Genomic DNA, 24284 nt, shown 5'->3' with positions numbered 1-24284 from the left:
CTGGCCATGGCGTTGAGAGACTCCAGGAAATGGAGAGGGGTGATTAGAGGGGGAGAAGAACACTATACGCGGATGACCTACTGTTGTATGTGTCGGACCCAGTGGGGGGGATGATAGAGGTCATGCAGATATTGAGGGAGTTCGGAGATTTCTTGGGATATAGGCTTAACATGGGGAAGAGTGAACTATTCGTGATACACCCAGGGTACCAGAGTAGAGAGATAGGGGGCCTGCCTCTAAGGAAAGTGGAAAGAAACTTCCGATACCTGGGGATTCAGATCGCTAGGAGCTGGGGAACCTTACACAGACTTAATCTGACACGATTGGTAGAACAAATGGAGGAGGACTTCAAGAGGTGGGACATGCAGCCTGTCGTTGGCGAGCAGAGTGCAGGCAATTAAGATGATGGTCCTCCCGAGGTTCTTATTTGTATTTCAATGTCTCCCTATACTAATCACTAAGACCTTTTTTTAAAAAAATAGACAGGAGCATCACGAGCTTCGTGTGGGCAGGGAAAGTCCCGAGGGTAAGGAGGGGGTTCCTACAACGTAGCAGGGACAGAGGAGGATTGGCGCTACCGAATTTGGGCGACTACTATTGGGCCGCCAATGTGGCGATGATTCGTAAATGGATGATGGAGGGAGAGGGAGCGGCGTGGAAAAGACTGGAGAGAAAGTCCTGTAAAGGGACGAGCTTAGAGGCGCTGGTGACGGCGCCGCTACCGCTCTCACCAAAAAAGTTTACCACGAACCCAGTGGTGGCGGCAACATTGAATATTTGGGGACAATGGAGGCGACAGAGGTGTGCAGGGAGCCCTGGTGGGGTCCCCAATCAGGAACAATCATAGGTTTGCCCCAGGTAGAATGGATGGAGGATTTCAGAGCTGGCACCAGTTGGGAATTAGGAGGGTGGGAGATTTATTTATAGATGGGACGTTTGCGAGCTTGGGAGCATTGGAGGAAAAGTATAAGTTGCCCCGGGGAAACTTCCTTAGATATATGCAGGTGAGGGTGTTCACAAGACAACAGGTGAGGGAATTTCCGCTGCTCCCGGCACAGGGGATTCAGGACAGAGTGCTTTCGGGGGTGTGGGTCGGAGAGGGCAAGGTGTCAGAGATATACCGAGAGATGAGGGAAGAGGGGGAGGAGTTGGTGGGCGAATTAAAAGGAAAGTGGGAAGAAGAGCTAGGGGAGGAGATCGAGGAGGGTATGTGGGCTGATGCCCTAAGCAGAGTAAATTCCTCTTCCTCGTGCGCCAGGCTTAGCCTGATTCAATTCAAGGTGCTACATAGAGCACACATAACGGGAGAAAGACTGCGCAGGTTCTTCGGAGTGGAGGACAAGTGTGGGAGATGCGGCGGAAGCCCGGCAAACCAAGCACATATGTTTTGGTCGTGCCCGGCACTGGAGGGGTATTGGAAGGGAGTGACGGGAGTGATTTCCAAGGTGGTGAAGGCCCGGGTCAAACCAGGCTGGGGGCTAGCTTTATTTGGAGTTGCGGATGAGCCGAGAGTGCAGGAGGCGAAAGAGGCCGACGTTGTGGCCTTTGCGTCCCTAGTAGCCCGGCGTAGGATTCTACTCTTGGAAGGAGGCGAAACCCCCCGGACTGGAGGCCTGGGTAAACGATATGGCGGGGTTCATTAAACTGGAGCAGATAAAGTTTGCGCTGAGAGGATCGGCTCAAGGGTTCACCAGGCGGTGGCAGCCATTCCTCGACTACCTCGGGGAACGTTAGAGGGAAGACAGATGACCAGCAGCAGCAACCCAGAGGGGAGGGGGGGTGTGGTGGAAAGTTTTAGTTTATGTTAAATGATTAGATTACCATGTTGATTAGCCATTTGTTTATTGTTAAAATTTTCTTTACTGTTATGTTTGATTTGTAAAGGGAAAAAATTGTGATCGAAAAAATGTTCAATAAAATATATTTTTTTAAAAAAAAAACCTTTCCATTAGCTTTCAGAATTACTTTCTGGAACTGGATATGAGCCTTTTGTGGTTCATAACGATTCTGTGGAAAGATTGGGCAAAGTAATTTACCCATTGCAACACATTCCTGTCTGACTGATAGCTATATTCATTTAATTCTTTATTTTTTAAAATTTAGAGTACCCAATAATTTTTTTCAATTGTGGAACATTTTAGCCAATCCACCTACCCATCTTTGGGTTGTGGGGGCGAAACTCACGCAAACACGGGGACAATGTGCAAACCCCACACGGACAGTGACCCGGAGCCGGGATCAAATCCGGATCTTCGGCACCGTGACGCAGCAGTGAGCTATATTCATTTTATGATGTTTCCTTTGATAAGTTTAAACGTTTGCAGGTTTTTGTTTTCTGAAGTCTGAAAGAGGAGGTTTTGGTTCTGATGTGCTTTGCCAGAACTTGGTATCAGAATGGGTGGAGTGGGTTATGTGTAACAGTTGCAGTGTCTAGTCACTCCTTGTATTTCCTGTAGTTCCTACTGAGGCTGGCTATTTAAAATAGAATGATGGTAAGTCATTTGTTATGTAGTAATTCTCTTCTCTTCTCTCCTCTTAAAAATGGATTTCACAAATGCAATCTTATCGCCTCCCAGTCTGGCAACAGTAAGTTAGGATCGAGGTGCATAATACTCTCAATGGAACTGCAACATGTATGACTTTTATTCACACTTGGGTCCATTTTCCCCAGTTCTGCCCCTTCATCACAGTTGTATTTAGCTGAGAAGATGTTTCTATAATCTACTTTCTTGACTTTAAATGCAATAATTTGACTGATTTGGACTTTGTGCATAGTGTAAAAAGCCCATTGTCGATGAGTTGGAGAGGGGCCAAATTCGTAATCTTTATTGTCATAAGTAGCCTTACATTAACACTGCAATGAAGTTACTGTGAAAAGCCCCTAGTTGCCACATTCCGGCGTCTGTTTGGGAGAATTCACTTCACAGCACGTCTTTCAGGACTTCTGGGAGGAAACCGGAGCACCCGGAGGAAACCCACGCTGACACTGGGGGAGACACTGTGCAGACTCCGCACAGAACAGTGACCCAAGCCAGAAGTCGAACCTGAGACCCTGGCTGGTGTTGTGAAGCCATAGTGCTAACCGCTATGCTCCCGTGCTGCCCTAAACCTAGCCAATAGAATAGTATTCTTGTAACTTTCTTTTATCACATCAAGGCAGTTGCGAAAGCTGTGTACAAAAAGAAGACTGACCATTTTCACAAGATCTTCAAATGTTGGCAAAGATGGGCAGCGCGGTGGCGCAGTGGGTTAGCCCTGCTGCGTCACGGCGCTGAGGTCCCAGGTTCGATCCAGGCTCTGGGTCACTGTCCGTGTGGAGTTTGCACATTCTCCCCGTGTTTGCGTGGGTTTCGCCCCCACAACCCAAAAGATGTGCAGGGTAGGTGGACTGGACACACTAAAATTGCCCCTTAATTGGAAAAAATAAAATTGGGTATTCTAAATTTAAACAAAAAAAATGTTGGCAAAGATTGAGGTTTGTAGTGAAGCAACGACCTTTTAAGGAAGCAATCCACAAAGATCTAAGCATCTCTGTGTGTGGATTTTGCCTTTCCGGGTGTTACTTTGTAATTGGTGCTCAGTCAAGGTGTCATCAAGCAGAGCAAGCACACATTGAAGAATTCTCATAGACAATGAACCAGAACGTACATTGCACTGACTATCCCTCATTTTTTATGTATAAATTTTACAGACTGCAAAATAGGGGCTGTTTAGCACGGGGCTAAATCGCTGGCTTTGAAAGCAAACCAAGGCAGGCCAGCAGCATGGTTCAATTCCTGTAACAGCCTCCCCGAACAGGCGCCGGAATGTGGCGACAAGGGGCTTTTCACAGTAACTTCATTGAAGCCTACTTGTGACAATAAGCGATTTTCATTTCATTTTCATTTCATAAATAATTGGGATGTATACATGATGCCTTGTGGGGCATGGGGTTGACCCCCTGTCTCTGGTCCGGCATTCAGGGTTCAAGTCCCGGCCAAGGATAGTGCGGCCAACCAAATTGTGTATCAACCTACGAATCCTTTTGACACACATCAATGGCAGGCGGTAAGATTGGGAGAGATTCCTGGTCAGCCACGTGCTAGAAAGAAATTGGTGCCTCTACCATCACTATTCATAGCTCTAGACTACGACATGCATGTAAAAGAAAATTTCACCACAGCAACTTGGACTCCTTGGGGAGCCAGTTGTCTGGTGTGGACCAAATTGGTGCCAACAGCATGGGGTTTAATCACCATTCAGACTGGGGCGGTCTCGGGACCTGCCACCTTGACCTACCCCTGGTGGTGAAGGTGGTGCGGTTGGGCAGGGAAGTGAAGAAGAAGATGACTCGTGGGATTACGGTAGAAGCTGAAATAGGACCAAGTTTCCATTTTAGTTGAAACATGCAGAATTTAAAATATCAAAATTTGCCATTAAAAGACGTTCAAGGCCAGAATTTCTTTCTCGAGTATTTATGTAAGAACCCATGTATAATTTTCAAGTAAGGCTAATTGTGTGAAAAGGCAGGCTCTTACCAGCTCAGTAACTGTAGTTGGGGAGAACTTTAACAAGGCACCAAATAGAGAAAGGTAGAATTGCTGACAGCAACTTCTGGATTTCTGCACATCTGCTGACTCACTACGTTTCTATCGGCTTCAGAGGAGAACTGATGGTGAATATTAACTGTCGTTATGACTGTTGTTATCACCACCAAATCCTGGTGGTTAACCTTTATACTGACTTCACCAGTCTTGGTGTGAAAGGCTACTTACTACATATTGTACTATGTCCTCTTGGTGTTCTTTTCAATTAATATTTCAAATAGAGGTAATGCCATCAGGAATGCCTCTCACGTCCTTTTTTAAAACAAAATACATTTAGAGTGCCCAATTATTTTTTTCCAGTTATGGGGCAATTTAGCGTGGCTAATCCACCTACCCTGCACATCTTTGGGTTGTGGGGGTGAAACCCACGTGACACGGGGAGAATGTGCAAACTCCACACTTGATGTGGAGATGCTGGCGTTGGACTGGGGTGTGTCTTGTTATGCTCTAGGCGTAGCATAAGCGGCTTCCTTGTGGTATGCTTGACAAAGGAAGGTTCAGACGTGGAGATAACTTCAACCAATTTATGAAACTATTTATACTTCTATTACTCGGGTTCGCCACTACTGTTAATCCTTCTATAGCTACTCAGACTGACTAACCAGTCTGCTACAATCCACGTGGTGGGTGTATTATTGAATCAACCCTGTGTCTCTACTCACTGACTGTCTCCACTGGAAAGAGGAAGATCATGTGTGCAGTGTCCTTGTATATGGGTTGGTGTAATGCCCCCCTGTGGTACTGTCACCTCTTGTGTGTATCGTGAATGCCCATTGGTCGTGTCCTATCTTACTGACCTATTGGTTGACTGTCTGTGTGTCATGTCTCTGGTGTTCCCTCTAGTGTCTAGCTAGGTGTAGTGTATGTACATTAACCCTTTGTGTACTTACAGTGATGTATATCACCACAGGGTGGGCACAGTAAGAAGTCTTACACCACCAGGTTAATGTCCAACAGGTTTGTTTGGAATCACTAGCTTTTGGAGCGCAGCTCCTTCATCAGGTGCCTCTGCTGCTCACCTGGGGAACTCTTATTTCACGAGCCCCACTGGGAGATCAATTGGGTCATTAGGAAGGCAAATGCAATGACAGCATTCATGTTGCAAGAGCTAGGATACAAGAGCAGGGATGTACTTCTGAGGCTGTATATGGCTCTGGTTAGACTCCATTTGGAGTATTGTGAGCAGTTTTGGGCCCTGTATCTAAGGAAGGACGTGCTGGCCTTGGAAAGGGTCCAGAGGAGGTTCACAGGAATGATCCCTGGGATGAAGGACTATCATACATATGAGGAGCAGTTGCTCTGGGTCTGTACTCGATGGAGATTAGGGGGATCCAATTGAAACACAGAATGCTGAGAGGCCAGGATCGAGTGAACGTGGAGAGGATGTTTCCACTCGTAGGAGAGACCAGAACCCAAGGGCACAGCCTCAGACTGAAGGGAGCTGAATTCACCTTGCACACCACCTCACACCACAGACCCCAGTCTGTTTTTCCCCCCCCCGCAGCTCCTCCTCCCACTTGCGTGCTCCCCCTCCTCCCACCAATCACCGCCTCACGTTCTCCGCGTTCGGTGCCCAATTATAGTGCAGCAGGTTCGGGAGCAGGAGCCCCCCTTTCTGCCTCTGTAGCAGGGCCTTCTTTACCCTCGGCACCTTCCCTGCCCATACAAACTCTGAGATCACCGCCTCCAATTTCTGAAAGAAGGCTTTCGGGAGAAAGATTGGGAGGGTCTGGAAAACAAACCGGAACCTTGGCAGCACATTCATTTTCACAACCTGCACCCTCCCTGCTAGTGTCAGGTGTAGTGTGTCCCAGCTTTTAAAATCCCCCCCCTAATCTCCTCCATCAACGTTGTCAAATTCCACTTCTGCATCGTAGCCCATTCCCCTCATCACCTGAATCCCCAAGTACCTGAATCTTTCCCCAGTTACCTTTTAAATGGCAACATCCCCAAGTTGGCCCATCAGCCCCGCCCCATTCACCAGAAACACCTCGCTCTTCCCGACATTCCCGAAGGCCCCAGACTTTTCCAATGTTCCCATGATCCTAACCATACTCTCCAGGTGGTCCGACACAAATAACAACAGATTGTCCGCATACAACGATACCCAGTGCTCTCTGCTCCTCCTCACAACCCGCTGTCATCCACTGACCCTCTGAGGGTCATCGGCAACGCAAGCAGCGACAACGGACACCTCTGTACCGTACCTCTGTGCATGATCTCGTCCCATTCCTACATAAACTTGCCACCGGGGCTACATAGAACAAACACACCCACGCCACAAACTTTGGGCCAAACCCAAACCTGCCCAAAGCCTCAAATAAATATCCCCACTCCACCCGATCAAAAGCCTTCTCTGCATCCATAGAGACAGGAACCTTGGCACCCGCCCCATCGATGGTGGCATAACCAAATTTAACAGCCTCCTGATATGGCTGGAGAGCTGCCTGCCCTTTACAAAACCTGTTTGGTCCTCCACAACCATCCCGGCACACATCCCTCCTTCTTTCCCACCACCAACTGAGCCAGCACCTTCACGTCTGTGCTCTGCAACGAAATGGGCCTCTATGACCCACACTCTAACGGATCCTCCCCCTTCTTCCGGATGAGCGTGATTGACGCCGATGTCAGTGTCTCTGGCAGCTCCCTCGTCTCCAATGCCTCACTAAACAAATGCGGTGCCAAATCTGTTGCAAATGCCTTGTAGAACTCCGCTGGAAAGCTATCCGGCCCTGCAGCCTTCCATCTCCCTAATTCTATCAATCACCTCCCTCAGCCCACGCGGCTGCTCCAATGCCTGCTTCCTCTCTTCCACCAACCTTGGAAAATCCATCCAGGAAATGTCCCATAACCTCTTCCTCTCCACCTGCCTCGGCCCTGTACAGTTTCTCATAGTACCCCCCTGAATACCTCATTTATCTCCCCCTTCTCCATTTCTCACCTTTAAAATTTCCCTGGACGCAGCCTGCCTCCTCGGCTGGTGCGCCAGCATGCGGCTTGCCTTCCCTCCATATTCCTATTGCATCCCCCTCTCCCTCCTTAGCTGCCCCGTCGTCAACCTATCGAACTGCCCTCGTAACCTCTTCCTCTCCGCCAGCAACTCTTTAGTGGGGGCCCCACTGAATCTCCTGTCTATCTCGACTACCTCATCCAACAGCCGTCAATGCTCCTCCCTCCTCCTCCTGTCATTGTGTGCCTTGAGCGAGATAATCTCCCCTCGGACCACCGACTTCAACGCCTCGCAGAATGTGGCCGCTGACCCCTCCCGTTCTGATTTGATTTCCAGTACTCCTGATCGTCGACCTCATCTTTTCACAGAACCCTTTTATTCACCAACAAACCCGACTCCAGCCTCCATCCCGGCCTCCGGGCCTGCCCCTCGCTGAGCCTCACCTCCAACCAATGCGGCATATGATTGGATATCACAATTCCCGCATACTCCGCCCCCACCATCCCCAACAGCACCGCCCAGCTCACCACAAATAAATCAATTCTCGATTACACCGTATACACGTGTGAGAAAGAGGGCGTACCCCCCCCTCCCCTCTCCGGGTTCTTAGACCTCCACGGGTCAACCATTCCCATCAGTTCCATTTTTTTCCTTTTTTTAAAAGTACCCAATTATTTTTTCCAATTAAGGGGCAATTTAGCGCGGCCAATCCACCTGACCTGCCCATCTTTGGGTTGTGGGGGCGAAACCCACGCAGACACGAGGAGAATGTGCAAACTCCACACGGACAGTGACCCAGGGCTGGGATCAAACTCTGGTCCTCAGTGCCGTGAGGCAGCTGTGCTAACCACTGCGCCACCGTGATGCCCTTTCCCATTCGTTCCATAAACCCTCATAACTCCTTCGCCACCCTCAACCATTCGGGTCCGACTTGTCCACCCTAGGTTCCACTATGCAATTAAAATATCCACCCATAATCAATTCGTGAGTATCCAGGTCCTGGATCACTCCCAGTTAACCGCTCACAAACGCCACATCATCCCAAATCCGCGCATACATATACACATTTAACTAGTACCTCCAGCATCCCCTCCAGCACCCCACTTACTAGTCCCCCACCCCCGGGGTCCCGCACTTCCTTGGCCCCCACAAACCCCATTCTTTGATCAACAAAATGATCACCCACCACAACTTTGAGTCACACTATGAGTGGAATACCTGTCTGATCGTTCCCTTCCTCAACCTAAGCTGGCCTTTCACGCAAAGGTGCGTCTCCTGTAAGAAGATCACGTCCGCCCTCAAACTCCTCAGGTGCGCAAAAATCCAGGACCTCTTAATCAGCCCATTTAACCCCCGGACGTTCCTCGTTACAATTCTTACCGGAGGCTTATGCCTCTATTGCCCACCATCACCCTCCACCCCCCTCCTCCGTCTCTGTCTCCTCTAATACCACTCTAAATCAGGCCATCCAAGATGGCCTCTCTCTTTGTCCATAACTACGCTCAATCTCCAACTCTGCCACGTCGCAATCCCCCCTCCCCCCACCTGGCCACCACTCGGCCTCCTCCCCCACTTCACCTCAGGTGCAGCTCCTCCATCTCGCATCAACTCTCAGCTCTCCCCCAGTTTATGGTCCCTTATAGTTAGGTGGATTGGCCGTGATAAATTGCCCTTAGTGTCCAAAATTGCCCTTGGTGTTGAGTGGGGTTACTGGGTTATGGGGATAGGGTGGAGGTGTTGACCTTTTGTAGGGTGCTCTTTCCAAGAGCCGGTGCAGACTCGATGGGCCGAATGGCCTCCTTCTGCACTGTAAATTCTATAAGGTCATTAGCCTCTTCTGGTGTTTCAAAATAATACTCCCGGCCTTCAAAAGTGACCCCGGAGTTTCGCTGGTACAGTATCCCAAACCCAATCTGCCTTCAGTACAACACCGCCTTGGCCCTATTGAACCTTGCACGCCTCTTCGCCAGCTCATCACCAATATCCTGGTATATTCGGACACCGTTTCCCTCCCATTCACAGTCTTGCTTCTCCCTGGGCCATCGCAGGATCTTTTCATTCTCCACGAAATTGTGCAGCGGCTCCCTGGCTTTCAGCCTCTGCTTTAAAGGCCTGGGGCCTTATCCAGCACTCCCTGCTCCACCAGCATGGCCAACATCCTTGACACCTATTTGGTGGCTCTGGTTGATTCCACCCCTCCTGGCAGCCCCACAATCCGTAGGTTTCTGCCGCCTGGATTTGTTTTCTTGCTCTTCCACCTTCACCCTCAAGAACCTGCATGAGTCCCTCAGGGCCCCATCCACCTCCAGGGCCACGATCCGGTCACTCTGGTCAGACATCACCGTCTCCACCTCTCAAATCTTCGCCCTAGGTGCCACAAGGCACAAGTGGCCTCCACTTAGTCCATCAAACCTTGCTAGACTTGCTGTGCCTCCGTCTGCTGCCAGCTAGACTTGCTGTGTCTCTCTCCGCTGCCAGCTAGACTTGGTGTCACTCTCCGCTGCCAGCTAGACTTGCTGTGTCTCTCTCCGCTGCCAGCTAGACTTGCTGTGTCTCTCTCCGCTGCCAGCTAGACTTGGTGTCACTCTCCGCTGCCAGCTAGACTTGCTGTGCCTCTCTCCGCTGCCAGCTAGACTTGCTGTGTCTCTCTCCGCTGCCAGCTAGACTTGCTGTGTCTCTCTCCGCTGCCAGCTAGACTTGCTGTGTCTCTCTCCGCTGCCAGCTAGACTTGCTGTGTCTCTCTCCGCTGCCAGCTAGACTTGCTGTGTCTCTCTCCGCTGCCAGCTAGACTTGCTGTGCCTCTCTCCGCTGCCAGCTAGACTTGCTGTGCCTCCGTCTGCTGCCAGCTAGACTTGCTGTGTCTCTCTCCGCTGCCAGCTAGACTTGGTGTCACTCTCCGCTGCCAGCTAGACTTGCTGTGTCTCTCTCCGCTGCCAGCTAGACTTGCTGTGTCTCTCTCCGCTGCCAGCTAGACTTGCTGTGCCTCTCTCCGCTGCCAGCTAGACTTGCTGTGCCTCTCTCCGCTGCCAGCTAGACTTGCTGTGTCTCTCTCCGCTGCCAGCTAGACTTGCTGTGCCTCCGTCTGCTGCCAGCTAGACTTGCTGTGTCTCTCTCCGCTGCCAGCTAGACTTGCTGTGTCTCTCTCCGCTGCCAGCTAGACTTGGTGTCACTCTCCGCTGCCAGCTAGACTTGCTGTGTCTCTCTCCGCTGCCAGCTAGACTTGCTGTGTCTCTCTCCGCTGCCAGCTAGACTTGCTGTGTCTCTCTCCGCTGCCAGCTAGACTTGCTGTGTCTCTCTCCGCTGCCAGCTAGACTTGCTGTGTCTCTCTCCGCTGCCAGCTAGACTTGCTGTGTCTCTCTCCGCTGCCAGCTAGACTTGCTGTGTCTCTCTCCGCTGCCAGCTAGACTTGCTGTGCCTCTCTCCGCTGCCAGCTAGACTTGCTGTGCCTCTCTCCGCTGCCAGCTAGACTTGCTGTGTCTCTCTCCGCTGCCAGCTAGACTTGCTGTGTCTCTCTCCGCTGCCAGCTAGACGTGCTGTGCCTCTCTCCGCTGCCAGCTAGACTTGCTGTGTCTCTCTCCGCTGCCAGCTAGACTTGCTGTGCCACCGTCTGCTGCCAGCTAGACTTGCTGTGTCTCTCTCCGCTGCCAGCTAGACTTGCTGTGCCTCTCTCCGCTGCCAGCTAGACTTGGTGTCTCTCTCCGCTGCCAGCTAGACTTGCTGTGCCACCGTCTGCTGCCAGCTAGACTTGCTGTGTCTCTCTCCGCTGCCAGCTAGACTTGCTGTGCCTCTCTCCGCTGCCAGCTAGACTTGGTGTCTCTCTCCGCTGCCAGCTAGACTTGCTGTGCCTCTCTCCGCTGCCAGCTAGACTTGCTGTGCCACCGTCTGCTGCCAGCTAGACTTGCTGTGTCTCTCTCCGCTGCCAGCTAGACTTGCTGTGCCACCGTCTGCTGCCAGCTAGACTTGCTGTGTCTCTCTCCGCTGCCAGCTAGACTTGCTGTGCCTCTCTCCGCTGCCAGCTAGACTTGGTGTCTCTCTCCGCTGCCAGCTAGACTTGCTGTGCCACCGTCTGCTGCCAGCTAGACTTGCTGTGCCTCTCTCCGCTGCCAGCTAGACTTGCTGTGCCACCGTCCGCTGCCAGCTAGACTTGCTGTGTCTCTCTCCGCTGCCAGCTAGACTTGCTGTGTCTCTCTCCGCTGCCAGCTAGACTTGCTGTGTCTCTCTCCGCTGCCAGCTAGACTTGCTGTGTCTCTCTCCGCTGCCAGCTAGACTTGCTGTGCCTCTCTCCGCTGCCAGCTAGACTTGGTGTCTCTCTCCGCTGCCAGCTAGACTTGCTGTGCCACCGTCTGCTGCCAGCTAGACTTGCTGTGCCTCTCTCCGCTGCCAGCTAGACTTGCTGTGCCACCGTCCGCTGCCAGCTAGACTTGCTGTGTCTCTCTCCGCTGCCAGCTAGACTTGCTGTGTCTCTCTCCGCTGCCAGCTAGACTTGCTGTGCCTCTCTCCGCTGCCAGCTAGACTTGCTGTGCCTCTCTCCGCTGCCAGCTAGACTTGCTGTGCCACTGTCTGCTGCCAGCTAGACTTGCTGTGTCTCTCTCCGCTGCCAGCTAGACTTGCTGTGTCTCTCTCCGCTGCCAGCTAGACTTGCTGTGTCTCTCTCCGCTGCCAGCTAGACTTGCTGTGTCTCTCTCCGCTGCCAGCTAGACTTGCTGTGTCTCTCTCCGCTGCCAGCTAGACTTGCTGTGTCTCTCTCCGCTGCCAGCTAGACTTGCTGTGTCTCTCTCCGCTGCCAGCTAGACTTGCTGTGCCTCTCTCCGCTGCCAGCTAGACTTGCTGTGTCTCTCTCCGCTGCCAGCTAGACTTGCTGTGTCTCTCTCCGCTGCCAGCTAGACTTGCTGTGCCTCCGTCCGCTGCCAGCTAGACTTGCTGTGTCTCTCTCCGTTGCCAGCTAGACTTGCTGTGTCTCTCTCCGCTGCCAGCTAGACTTGCTGTGCCACCGTCCGCTGCCAGCTAGACTTGCTGTGCCACCGTCCGCTGCCAGCTAGACTTGCTATGTCTCTCTCCGCTGCCAGCTAGACTTGCTGTGCCTCTCTCCGCTGCCAGCTAGACTTGCTGTGTCTCTCTCCGCTGCCAGCTAGACTTGCTGTGTCTCTCTCCGCTGCCAGCTAGACTTGCTGTGTCTCCCTCCGCTGCCAGCTAGACTTGCTGTGTCTCTCTCCGCTGCCAGCTAGACTTGCTGTGTCTCTCTCCGCTGCCAGCTAGACTTGCTGTGCCTCTCTCCGCTGCCAGCTAGACTTGCTGTGCCTCTCTCCGCTGCCAGCTAGACTTGCTGTGCCTCTCTCCGCTGCCAGCTAGACTTGCTGTGCCTCTCTCCGCTGCCAGCTAGACTTGCTGTGCCTCTCTCCGCTGCCAGCTAGACTTGCTGTGCCTCTCTCCGCTGCCAGCTAGACTTGCTGTGCCTCTCTCCGCTGCCAGCTAGACTTGCTGTTTCTCTCTCCGCTGCCAGCTAGACTTGCTGTGTCTCTCTCCGCTGCCAGCTAGACTTGCTGTGCCTCTCTCCGCTGCCAGCTAGACTTGCTGTGTCTCTCTCCGCTGCCAGCTAGAGTTGGTGTCTCTCTCCGCTGCCAGCTAGACTTGCTGTGCCACCGTCTGCTGCCAGCTAGACTTGCTGTGTCTCTCTCCGCTGCCAGCTAGACTTGCTGTTTCTCTCTCCGCTGCCAGCTAGACTTGCTGTACCTCTCTCCGCTGCCAGCTAGACTTGCTGTGTCTCTCTCCGCTGCCAGCTAGACTTGCTGTGCCTCTCTCCGCTGCCAGCTAGACTTGCTGTGCCTCTCTCCGCTGCCAGCTAGACTTGCTGTGTCTCTCTCCGCTGCCAGCTAGACTTGCTGTGTCTCTCTCCGCTGCCAGCTAGACTTGCTGTGTCTCTCTCCGCTGCCAGCTAGACTTGCTGTGCCTCTCTCCGCTGCCAGCTAGACTTGCTGTGCCTCTCTCCGCTGCCAGCTAGACTTGCTGTGCCTCTCTCCGCTGCCAGCTAGACTTGCTGTGCCTCTCTCCGCTGCCAGCTAGACTTGCTGTGCCTCTCTCCGCTGCCAGCTAGACTTGCTGTGCCTCTCTCCGCTGCCAGCTAGACTTGCTGTGTCTCTCTCCGCTGCCAGCTAGAGTTGGTGTCTCTCTCCGCTGCCAGCTAGACTTGCTGTGCCACCGTCTGCTGCCAGCTAGACTTGCTGTGTCTCTCTCCGCTGCCAGCTAGACTTGCTGTTTCTCTCTCCGCTGCCAGCTAGACTTGCTGTACCTCTCTCCGCTGCCAGCTAGACTTGCTGTGTCTCTCTCCGCTGCCAGCTAGACTTGCTGTGCCTCTCTCCGCTGCCAGCTAGACTTGCTGTGCCTCTCTCCGCTGCCAGCTAGACTTGCTGTGTCTCTCTCCGCTGCCAGCTAGACTTGCTGTGTCTCTCTCCGCTGCCAGCTAGACTTGCTGTGTCTCTCTCCGCTGCCAGCTAGACTTGCTGTGCCTCTCTCCGCTGCCAGCTAGACTTGCTGTGCCTCTCTCCGCTGCCAGCTAGACTTGCTGTGCCTCTCTCCGCTGCCAGCTAGACTTGCTGTGCCTCTCTCCGCTGCCAGCTAGACTTGCTGTGCCTCTCTCCGCTGCCAGCTAGACTTGCTGTGCCTCTCTCCGCTGCCAGCTAGACTTGCTGTGCCACCGTCTGCTGCCAGCTAGACTTGCTGTGTCTCTCTCCGCTGCCAGCTAGACTTGCTGTTTCTCTCTCCGCTGCCAGCTAGACTTAGTGTCTCTCTCCGCTGCCAGCTAGACTTGCTGTGCCTCTCTCCGCTGCCAGCTAGACTTGCTGTGCCTCTCTCCGTTGCCAGCTAGACTTGCTGTGTCTCTCTCCGCTGCCAGCTAGACTTGCTGTGTCTCTCTCCGCTGCCAGCTAGACTTGCTGTGTCTCTCTCCGCTGCCAGCTAGACTTGCTGTGTCTCTCTCCGCTGCCAGCTAGACTTAGTGTCTCTCTCCGCTGCCAGCTAGACTTGCTGTGCCTCTCTCCACTGCCAGCTAGACTTGCTGTGTCTCTCTCCGCTGCCAGCTAGACTTGCTGTGCCTCTCTCCGCTGCCAGCTAGACTTGCTGTTTCTCTCTCCGCTGCCAGCTACACTTGCTGTGCCTCCGTCTGCTGCCAGCTAGACTTGCTGTGCCTCTCTCCGCTGCCAGCTAGACTTGCTGTTTCTCTCTCCGCTGCCAGCTACACTTGCTGTGCCTCCGTCTGCTGCCAGCTAGATTTGCTGTGCCTCTCTCCGCTGCCAGCTAGACTTGCTGTGTCTCTCTCCGCTGCCAGCTAGACTTGCTGTGTCTCTCTCCGCTGCCAGCTAGACTTGCTGTGTCTCTCTCCGCTGCCAGCTAGACTTGCTGTGTCTCTCTCCGCTGCCAGTTAGACTTGCTGTGTCTCTCTCCGCTGCCAGCTAGACTTGCTGTGCCTCCGTCCGCTGCCAGCTAGACTTGCTGTGTCTCTCTCCGCTGCCAGCTAGACTTGCTGTGCCACCGTCCGCTGCCAGCTAGACTTGCTGTGTCTCTCTCCGCTGCCAGCTAGACTTGCTGTGTCTCTCTCCGCTGCCAGCTAGACTTGCTGTGCCTCCGTCTGCTGCCAGCTAGACTTGCTGTGTCTCTCTCCGCTGCCAGCTAGACTTGCTGTGCCTCCGTCTGCTGCCAGCTAGACTTGCTGTGCCTCTCTCCGCTGCCAGCTAGACTTGCTGTGTCTCTCTCCGCTGCCAGCTAGACTTGCTGTGTCTCTCTCCGCTGCCAGCTGGACTTGCTGTGTCTCTCTCCGCTGCCAGCTAGACTTGCTGTGTCTCTCTCCGCGGCCAGCTAGATTTGCTGTGCCTCTCTCCGCTGCCAGCTAGACTTGCTGTGTCACCGTCCGCTACCAGCTAGACTTGCTGTGTCTCTCTCCGCTGCCAGCTAGACTTGCTGTGTCTCTCTCCGCTGCCAGCTAGACTTGCTGTGTCTCTCTCCGCTGCCAGCTAGACTTGCTGTGCCTCCGCCTGCTGCCAGCTAGACTTGCTGTGTCTCTCTCCGCTGCCAGCTAGACTTGCTGTGTCTCTCTCCGCTGCCAGCTAGACTTGCTGTGCCTCCGTCTGCTGCCAGCTAGACTTGCTGTGCCACCGTCCGCTACCAGCTAGACTTGCTGTGCCACCGTCCGCTGCCAGCTAGACTTGCTGTGCCTCTCTCCGCTGCCAGCTAGACTTGCTGTGTCTCTCTCCACTGCCAGCTAGACTTGCTGTGTCTCTCTCCGCTGCCAGCTAGACTTGCTGTGCCACCGTCCGCTGCCAGCTAGACTTGCTGTGCCTCTCTCCGCTGCCAGCTAGACTTGCTGTGCCTCTCTCCGCTGCCAGCTAGACTTGCTGTGTCTCTCTCCGCTGCCAGCTAGACTTGCTGTGTCTCTCTCCGCTGCCAGCTAGACTTGCTGTGCCTCTCTCCGCTGCCAGCTAGACTTGCTGTGCCACCGTCCGCTGCCAGCTAGACTTGCTGTGCCTCTCTCCGCTGCCAGCTAGACTTGCTGTGCCACCGTCCGCTGCCAGCTAGACTTGCTGTGCCACCGTCCGCTGCCAGCTAGACTTGCTGTGCCACCGTCCGCTGCCAGCTAGACTTGCTGTGCCACCGTCCGCTGCCAGCTAGACTTGCTGTGTCTCTCTCCGCTGCCAGCTAGACTTGCTGTGCCTCTCTCCGCTGCCAGCTAGACTTGCTGTGTCTCTCTCCGCTGCCAGCTAGACTTGCTGTGCCTCTCTCCGCTGCCAGCTAGACTTGCTGTGCCTCTCTCCGCTGCCAGCTAGACTTGCTGTGTCTCTCTCCGCTGCCAGCTAGACTTGCTGTGCCTCTCTCCGCTGCCAGCTAGACTTGCTGTGTCTCTCTCCGCTGCCAGCTAGACTTGCTGTGCCTCTCTCCGCTGCCAGCTAGACTTGGTGTCTCTCTCCGCTGCCAGCTAGAGTTGGTGTCTCTCTCCGCTGCCAGCTAGACTTGCTGTGTCTCTCTCCGCTGCCAGCTAGTCTTGCTGTGCCTCTCTCCGCTGCCAGCTAGACTTGCTGTGCCTCTCTCCGCTGCCAGCTAGACTTGCTGTGTCTCTCTCCGCTGCCAGCTAGTCTTGCTGTGCCTCTCTCCGCTGCCAGCTAGACTTGCTGTGTCTCTCTCCGCTGCCAGCTAGTCTTGCTGTGTCTCTGTTTCCGTTATCAGTTTTCCAGTATCCGCATAATTTTGTTTTTGTTTCAAGCTCCTTTAAAATATGAAATCTTCAATGTTTTCCTTGCTTTCTGTGTTTTTTCTGTCTCTTATGCGACATAAATTATCTCAAACTCCCCAAATCCATCCCTGATGGGCCAAGTTGGACCATTGCTTTTGGAATTCCCTAATAACCAAGACACAGGAAAATGATTCAGCCAAAGGAGAGATTGATGTTGTGACTTTTAATATTGAATAATTACGTTGTAGTCCAGCTTGGCCATTGTTCTGGTTGTTGCAGCATTATTTGTTATTTTGATTAAAATGAAAGAGTAAGATTTGCGATTTTACTTTAAGACTTGTGATTTTCCAGGTCTAATTTTCAATACTTATTGGCTGCTGCTTAATGGCAGTTTTAGGAAAAAACTACCAACCCCCTCCCCGATTTGATTTATTCCGAGTTGATTAATCGGGCATTTAAATTGTCGTTTGATATTACAGAACTTGAGAATTGAAAACCTTTTTGCCAAAGCTTTTCACCTTGCACCCATCAGGACACAATTGCAAGAATACCAATGTGCAGGAAAACAACAGTTTTTTATAGCTAAGAAGAGAGTGTTGATTAGTTGGCAAGTGGACTCTGGTAAAGGCATTGCCATGGAGATTACATCAGTTAATGGTGATTGGCCGATAATTGTCAAGGTTTGTTGAAAATTTTAACTAAGCAACTTGACTCTGATCAAGGCATTGCCCTGAGGATTGAACCAACGAATGGCTGTCACTTGTTCAGCTGCAACAGGCGCAATGTGTACATCTTCTTTCTGTCTGCAAAGAGCAGACGAGGATGGGTATTTTAAAATAGAGATGTTGCTGGATTAGGAGCCAAATTGGGTCAGTGAGCACGGGAGTGATAAGGGAATGGGATTCCGATCAAGTTAAGACTTGGGCAGCAGAGATTTGGATGACCACATGTTTACAAGGGTAGAATGTGGGAGACGAGCCAGGAATGCATTGGAATTGTTGAGTCTAGAACTAATGAAGGCATGGATGAGGGTCTCAGCAGTCGATGAGTTGAGACGGGGGAAAGTTGGGTCAGGTTACAGAGGTGAAAATAGGCGGTCTTAGTGATAGCACGAATATGGGGTTGGAAGCTCATCTCTGGATCAGATGTGACACCAAGATTGCAAACAGGCTGGCTTTAATGGCAGACTGATGCCAGGAAGAAGGATGGAGACCGGAGATAGGGAATAGTGTTTGGAGCGGGGATTGAAAATGATGGCTTCAGTCTTCCCAATATTTGTTTGAAGGAAGGGCGACAGTGGCTAGCATTGCTGCCTCACAGCGCCAGGGAGCCAGGTTTTATTCTCGCCTTGGGTGACTGTCGAGTTTGCAGGTTAGGTCAATTGGCCACGATCAATGCACAAGGGTTACGTCGATAGGTGGGGGAGCAGGCCTAGGTAGAGTAATCTTTCGGAGGGTTGGTGCTGACTCGATAGTGGCCATCTCCTGCACTGTAGGGATTCTATGAAGTTTCTGCTCCTCCAGTAGTGGATGTTGGAGAAGCAGTCTGGCAATTTAGTAACAGTGCAGGGATTGAGAGAAATAGATTGCAAGGTAGACCTGGACATTATCCGTGTACACTTTGAAAATTAATTTTGTGCTCTTGTTTTCAAACGTTATTGCTTGGATAGGATGAACAATTCAAACAGCCGCCTTGAGCCCACTCTGTCATTTAATAGGATCATGACTGATCTGATTGTGGCCTCAACTATTCCCAACATTCTCTGATACTCTGACTTCCTTGTTAGTCAAGAATTTAAATCTACCACTGCTAAATTATTCAATGACCCAACCTCTACCACTATCTGGAAGGGAGTTCCAACCACACTCAACCCTCAAGAGAAAGGATCCTCCTCATCTTCATCTTAAATTGGCTATCCCTTATTTTTACACAGTGACCCCTAGTTCTAGGGTGCGATTTATTGGAAATAGAGTCCTGTGTCGGGTGTGTTTTAGTCGGGTGTTTCCCGGAGCTGGCAGCAAAGAGAACGACCCCACTTTAAACGGGACTCTCTTTCATTTCTGGGCCTCGGTGAGGAACGTCCCGTAGAGGTAGCGGTTAGTCCCATTTCCTGCAGTAACGACCTCTGCTCGCTAGTGCATGGCGCACTAATCTCTGAACCCCCCACTGCGGCCTCCAGAGGCCCTCCCACTTACCAATGAGGATGTCCTCGAGCCCACCGCACCCACCTCCTAAAGGCAGTGCACACCCCCTGAGCCCTATCCCTGGCATAGGCAAAATGCCACCCGAGAACCTTGGCATTGCCACCCTGGCAGTACCCCTGCCAGTGTGGCAGTGCCACCTGGACGCTCTCGCGAGATATGCGGCTTTGTCGTTTCCCGAGTCCGACGCGGCCTGTCGATCGCGTCCCTAGTCTCGCCCACGTGGAGCAACATCCTTTCAGCATCCACCCTGTCATGTACCTTCAGGATCCTTCTTTATGTTTCACATAATATTGTCACACATTTTTACACAGGAAATAAACCACACTAACAGTGCTGTGGATGCAGCTGATGGAAAAGTGCAGAGTTCAATCGAGCTTGACCCTTCCCTTCGCCAGTCCCTAACGAAAGGTAAATATTCAAAGTACCGAATTCTGGCCGACGTGTTGAAACTTTAAAAGATGACACTTTATGAAAACTGTACAGACATTTGAACCGTACATTCAAGGTGAGGTAGTTTTTTAAATCTGTTGATTAGTCCTTTTAATCAGTCAGTAGGATTTAGCCAGTGCTGACCAGAGGCATCGAAGGTGGCTGGCATTCTCCAACCGCCGGGATTCTGTGTTCTGCCAGCAGCTTGGGGTGGCTTCAATGGGCAATCCCGTTGACAAGCGGAGGGATTAGGGGATCTCGCCGCCAGCGAACGGCGCGCCGCCGAGAAACACTGCAGCGGGGGAACGAAGAATCCCGACCCTAATCAATTCTGTGCTTTGCCAATTTATCTGCTGCCCATGTTTGGTTTGCATTCTCTGCCCAGTGGTCTTGCACACACCAGACTCTACAGGCCTGATTATAAATACATATGCAGCCAAAATAGATTTGTAGATGGAGAATGAGAATATTCCCTCATCATTAAACACCATTGGCATTTAAAAACAAAAGAGTGAACGTGCTTCTGTAAAATTAAATCCCTGCTATATACTACTTTAAAGGGATAAGTTAGATGTTCTAATTAATTAAGAACGTGCAGATCATAAAATGATTGCATTACAGGAGACCATTCAATCCTCATGTCCATGGCTGTCTCTCTACAAGAGCAGATCACCTAGTCCCACTTCCCTACCTTTTCCCCTTAGGCAGAATCTGGAATTAAAAGTTTATTAATGACTGACCATGAAACCATTGTTGTAAAAACCCATGGGGTTCACTAATGTCCTTTAGAGAAGGAAATCTGCTGTCCTTACCTGGTCTGGCCTACATGTGACTAGATCCACAGCAATGTGGTTGACTTTTAAATTCCCTCTGAAATGGCCTAGAAAACCACTTAGTTCAAGGGCAGTTAGGGATGGGCAACAGATGCTGGCATTGCCAGTGATGCCCACAACCGGTGAGTCCTTGGAACCATCCTTGTCTTTCCTCAAGCCTTTTTCGAAGTGTGACACCCAGAGTTGGGGACACATACACCTGAGGCTGAAATAATGTTTCATAAAGGTTCACCGTAACCTCCTTGCTTTTGTACTGTACGCCCCAATGATAAAACACAGGATTCTGTATGCCTTTTATTTGACCTCCCCTTTAAGAATTGTACCCTTTATTTTATATTGTCTTCCTACCAAAAGGTTTCACGTCACACTTTTCTGCATTAACTTCCATCTTCATGTGCCTGCACATTCCCCTTTAAGCCCATTACTATATTTGTCACTATTCAAATAGTATCAAGTTTTGCATCATCTGGACTTGTGTCCTGTACGTCCAAGTCCATGCGATTTAATATGGATCAAGAAAAGCAGTCATCCTAGTGCCAATCCCTGGGGAACCCCATTGTATAACTTCCTCCAGTCTCAAAAGCTGCTATTCATACTTGCTTTCTGTTACCTGTCACTTGGCCAGCTTTGAATCCGTCTTGCCACCTTGGCTTTATTTCGTGGACATTGCAGACCAAGCCTATTATGTGGCACTTTATCAAATGCCTTTTGGAAGTTCATGTAAACCACATCAACTACATTACCCCCATCAACTCAGAATTCTTGTTGCCTCATCAAAATACCCAATCGAGTTAGTTAAACAAAATTTGCCTCTTCCAGGCCTCAGCAGGCTTTCCTTAATTCATCCACATTTGTACAAGTTACCAGATCATTTCTAAAACCTTTCCCACTGCTGCGGTTAAACCGACTGGCCTGTAGTTGCTGAGCACATCCTTGCAGCCAGTTTTGGACATGGTTGTAACATTTGCAATGCCCGGTTCTCTGGCATACTCTGGAGAATTGTTGGATCACGGCCAGTGATTCCATTATTTTCACCCTTATTTCCCTCCACATCCGTGGATGCACCTAATCTGGTCCAGATGCCTTATCAACTTTGGTACAGCCAGCCTATCTAATACCTCCGCTTTATTAATGTTTTGCTCATCTGGTATCTAACTACCCCCTCTTTCACTGTCTTTGGCAGCACCTTCTTCCTTGGCAAAGCTAGATGCAAAGAATTCATTTCGCACCTCAGCCATGTCCTCTGGCTCCATATGTAAATCTCCTTTTTGGTCTCTAAATTGGCCCTTTACCACTGTTTTACTATTTATATGCCCAAATAAACTTTTTTGGATTCCATTATGTTAGCAGGGTCAACTTTTTGTGTGGTTTTAAATACATTGTTTCTGCCTTTTAGTGTTTGAATGTACTTACTCCCAGTTCATCCTGTTGTGGTACATTCCACCTGAACCTAGGGAAGATCAGCCACTCTACAAGACCCTGCTTAATGAGTTTAACATGATGGTGGATCATGCAGTTGGGAAATTCAGGCAACTGGATATCACCAGAATAGAGCTTGGGTTGATTCGAATCCTTACTGTCCATTTGCGAGCCGTCAAGAAGGAAAAGAAGAGGTATGATATGTTTTTTGAGTTTAAAAAAAAATAAAAAAATCCAATGGTGAAGAATGGAACTTTAAATTAAAATAGGGCTATCAAACAGAACTATCAACTTCACCTAGAAATTCATCCCTTCTAACCACTTGTTTGAAATCCTGAACTCTTTTGTGTACTTCATCCAGGTAAAGTATCTCCTATAGAAATGTATTTCTTACTCTGCTGCCTGGTGTGACGCTCACAGGAGACGGACTTTCATGATCTTCCCTGAGCAATGTTTTTACTTGGGTGACACAGCATTTTTGTCCTATCCACAAGTTTACCTTTTATTCAAACAGACATTAATAGAGATAATATGATTTTGGGATGGGGGGATATACAAATGTAAGCAATTTTCTAGCACTTTCTAGAAGCTTCCATGACCCAACATCTAAGGCTCATACAGTATAACCAATGTGCAACCACCATCTGGATCTGGCACCTTCTAAGGCCTTACTTAATCAATGCATCTATAAACTTCTTAAGAAAAAAAAATATATATTTATTAAAGTTTTTAACACAATTTTTCTCCCTTACAAACAATAATCCCCCTCCCTCCCCCCATAACAAAAAAAAAGAAACGAGAAATCGCGCGGAGCAAGATATATACATGGCAAAATAGTATATTTACATAGCTTTGTACACTGGCTCTCTCCCGTACGTGCCAGTTTCCCCGACTCTTCATGTTATCTCTTGCTCATCCACCCCCCCAGGCAGCTCTCCCCCCCCCCCCCCCCCCCCCGTCTCCCCCCCCAGGTTGCTGCTGCTGCTGACCGACCTTCCTCTAACGCTCCGCGGGATAGTCTAGGAACGGTTGCCACCGCCTGTAGAACCCCTGCGCAGACCCTCTCAAGGCGAACTTGATCCTCTCCAACTTTATGAACCCAGCCATATCGTTTATCCAGGCCTCCAAGCTGGGGGGCTTCGCCTCCTTCCACATTAGCAAGATCCTTCGCCGGCCTACTAGGGACGCAAAGGCCAGAATGCCGGCCTCTTTCGCCTCCTGCACTCCCGGCTCGTCCACTACTCCGAATATTGCTCACTCCCAGCTTGGCTTGACCCGGAGCATCTATAAACTTCTGTTAACCTCTTCCATCCACCTTTTTATTTTAATTACAGATTCATCAATCTGTTTTTTTCACCATTGCGCTCTCGACTTTGTTCTTCAGCTTGTTTCTCAGTGATGAAAGCCAACTCTTGTAAAACCAGAATCCAACTCAAATTGGAATCACTTTTTTCCTATTCGATGTAGGAACAGAATCTTTGGCACTTGATAGGCCAGCTGTTCCCCCCCCCCCCCCCCCCCCCCCCCCCCCCCCACACTGCCCTACCCACTGAGAGCAGCTGACCAATCCGAGGCCAGCAGCTCGGTTGGACTGCAGTATCACAGGGAAAATAGTGGCTGTCGCTGGTATAATTCCCGCCCGGGGCCTAGGATAATCACTGGACCCTAGGCCAGAAGTGAGTGAGTGATGGCAGGAAGGGGGTTGCAGGACAGGGGTTAGCAGCAAGGGCATGGGGATGGCTCTCAGTGGGTTCTCTTTTTCCCCCCCCTTTTTGATGCTGGGACAATTAATTGGGCACTCCAAGCCTGATGAAAACAATGCACGCCCATACCCTCCCAGAGTTCCAAAGCAACCCCACATGCGTTTGCATGTTGGATGCCCACATGGCGAACCTCGGTTAATACCAATGGGGTGAGATGAGGCCCTGGGGTGGGAACTACATAGAGCTCATCTTGGAACAGGGGTTTGATGATGCTGAGAGCTTGTCTGCTATTTGGGACGTAACACAATTAAAATCCCCACCTAATAAAAGCAATCCTTTCATCTAAGATAAGTTGGAAAATCTTTTTAATAAATTGTGGATCATTCTCGTTTGAGGCATATACATTTATCAATGATACCTCTGTCCCATCTCCAGTTCCATTAAAGCCTTCATGGTCCTTATGTTGTGAGTGGGTACAGAAATTTACTGATCTGTGGAATAAGAGTGCTACATCTCATTTTTCTCCGGGATGCAGGAGACGAAAAGAACACCTGGTTTGCCCAAGACCTTCCGAGCTTACTATGTTCTGTGTCTGACAAATATGTTTCTGTAAAAGTGCAATTATGCAGCTTAGATATTTCAACAGACAGAGTATATTTTTTCTATTAATTGGGTTTCACGTTATAACTAATTACCTTTAACGCATCCATAATAATCTGTATTCAATTGACGTGAAAGGTGTGTCCAGCTTGACAAATAGCATAATATCAAAGAAGAGAGAATTGGGAAAGAAAGGGGAAGGGAAAAAGAAAGAAAACAAGTGGCTTTAACATTATTCCCTTGAGAATACTGTGGGGTAGAAACTCCGTATGCAATAGGTTGAACTGCAATTTTGACCTATTACCAAGTGGGACTAGGCCAAAAATCACAATTGTTTAAACCA

General features: G+C 50.7%; 1 protein-coding gene across 2 annotated transcripts in view; it reads left to right on the top strand.

Annotated features, from left to right (window-relative positions):
• The window catches only part of LOC140421265 (uncharacterized), a 106018-nt gene that overhangs the window by 17426 nt on the left and 64308 nt on the right, over window positions 1-24284 (top strand). For both annotated transcript variants that reach the window (XM_072505850.1, XM_072505851.1), the window contains exons 2-3: window positions 19269-19365; window positions 21616-21832. In XM_072505850.1, the coding sequence (XP_072361951.1) occupies window positions 19269-19365; window positions 21616-21832 (314 nt within the window). The remainder of the gene's footprint in view (window positions 1-19268; window positions 19366-21615; window positions 21833-24284) is intronic.

Source organism: Scyliorhinus torazame, chromosome 5 (assembly GCF_047496885.1).
Source record: "Scyliorhinus torazame isolate Kashiwa2021f chromosome 5, sScyTor2.1, whole genome shotgun sequence".
NCBI classification, from domain to species: Eukaryota; Metazoa; Chordata; class Chondrichthyes; order Carcharhiniformes; family Scyliorhinidae; genus Scyliorhinus; species Scyliorhinus torazame.
Note: the sequence above shows the minus strand (reverse complement) of the source record. Positions and strands in the feature narration are given on the sequence as shown.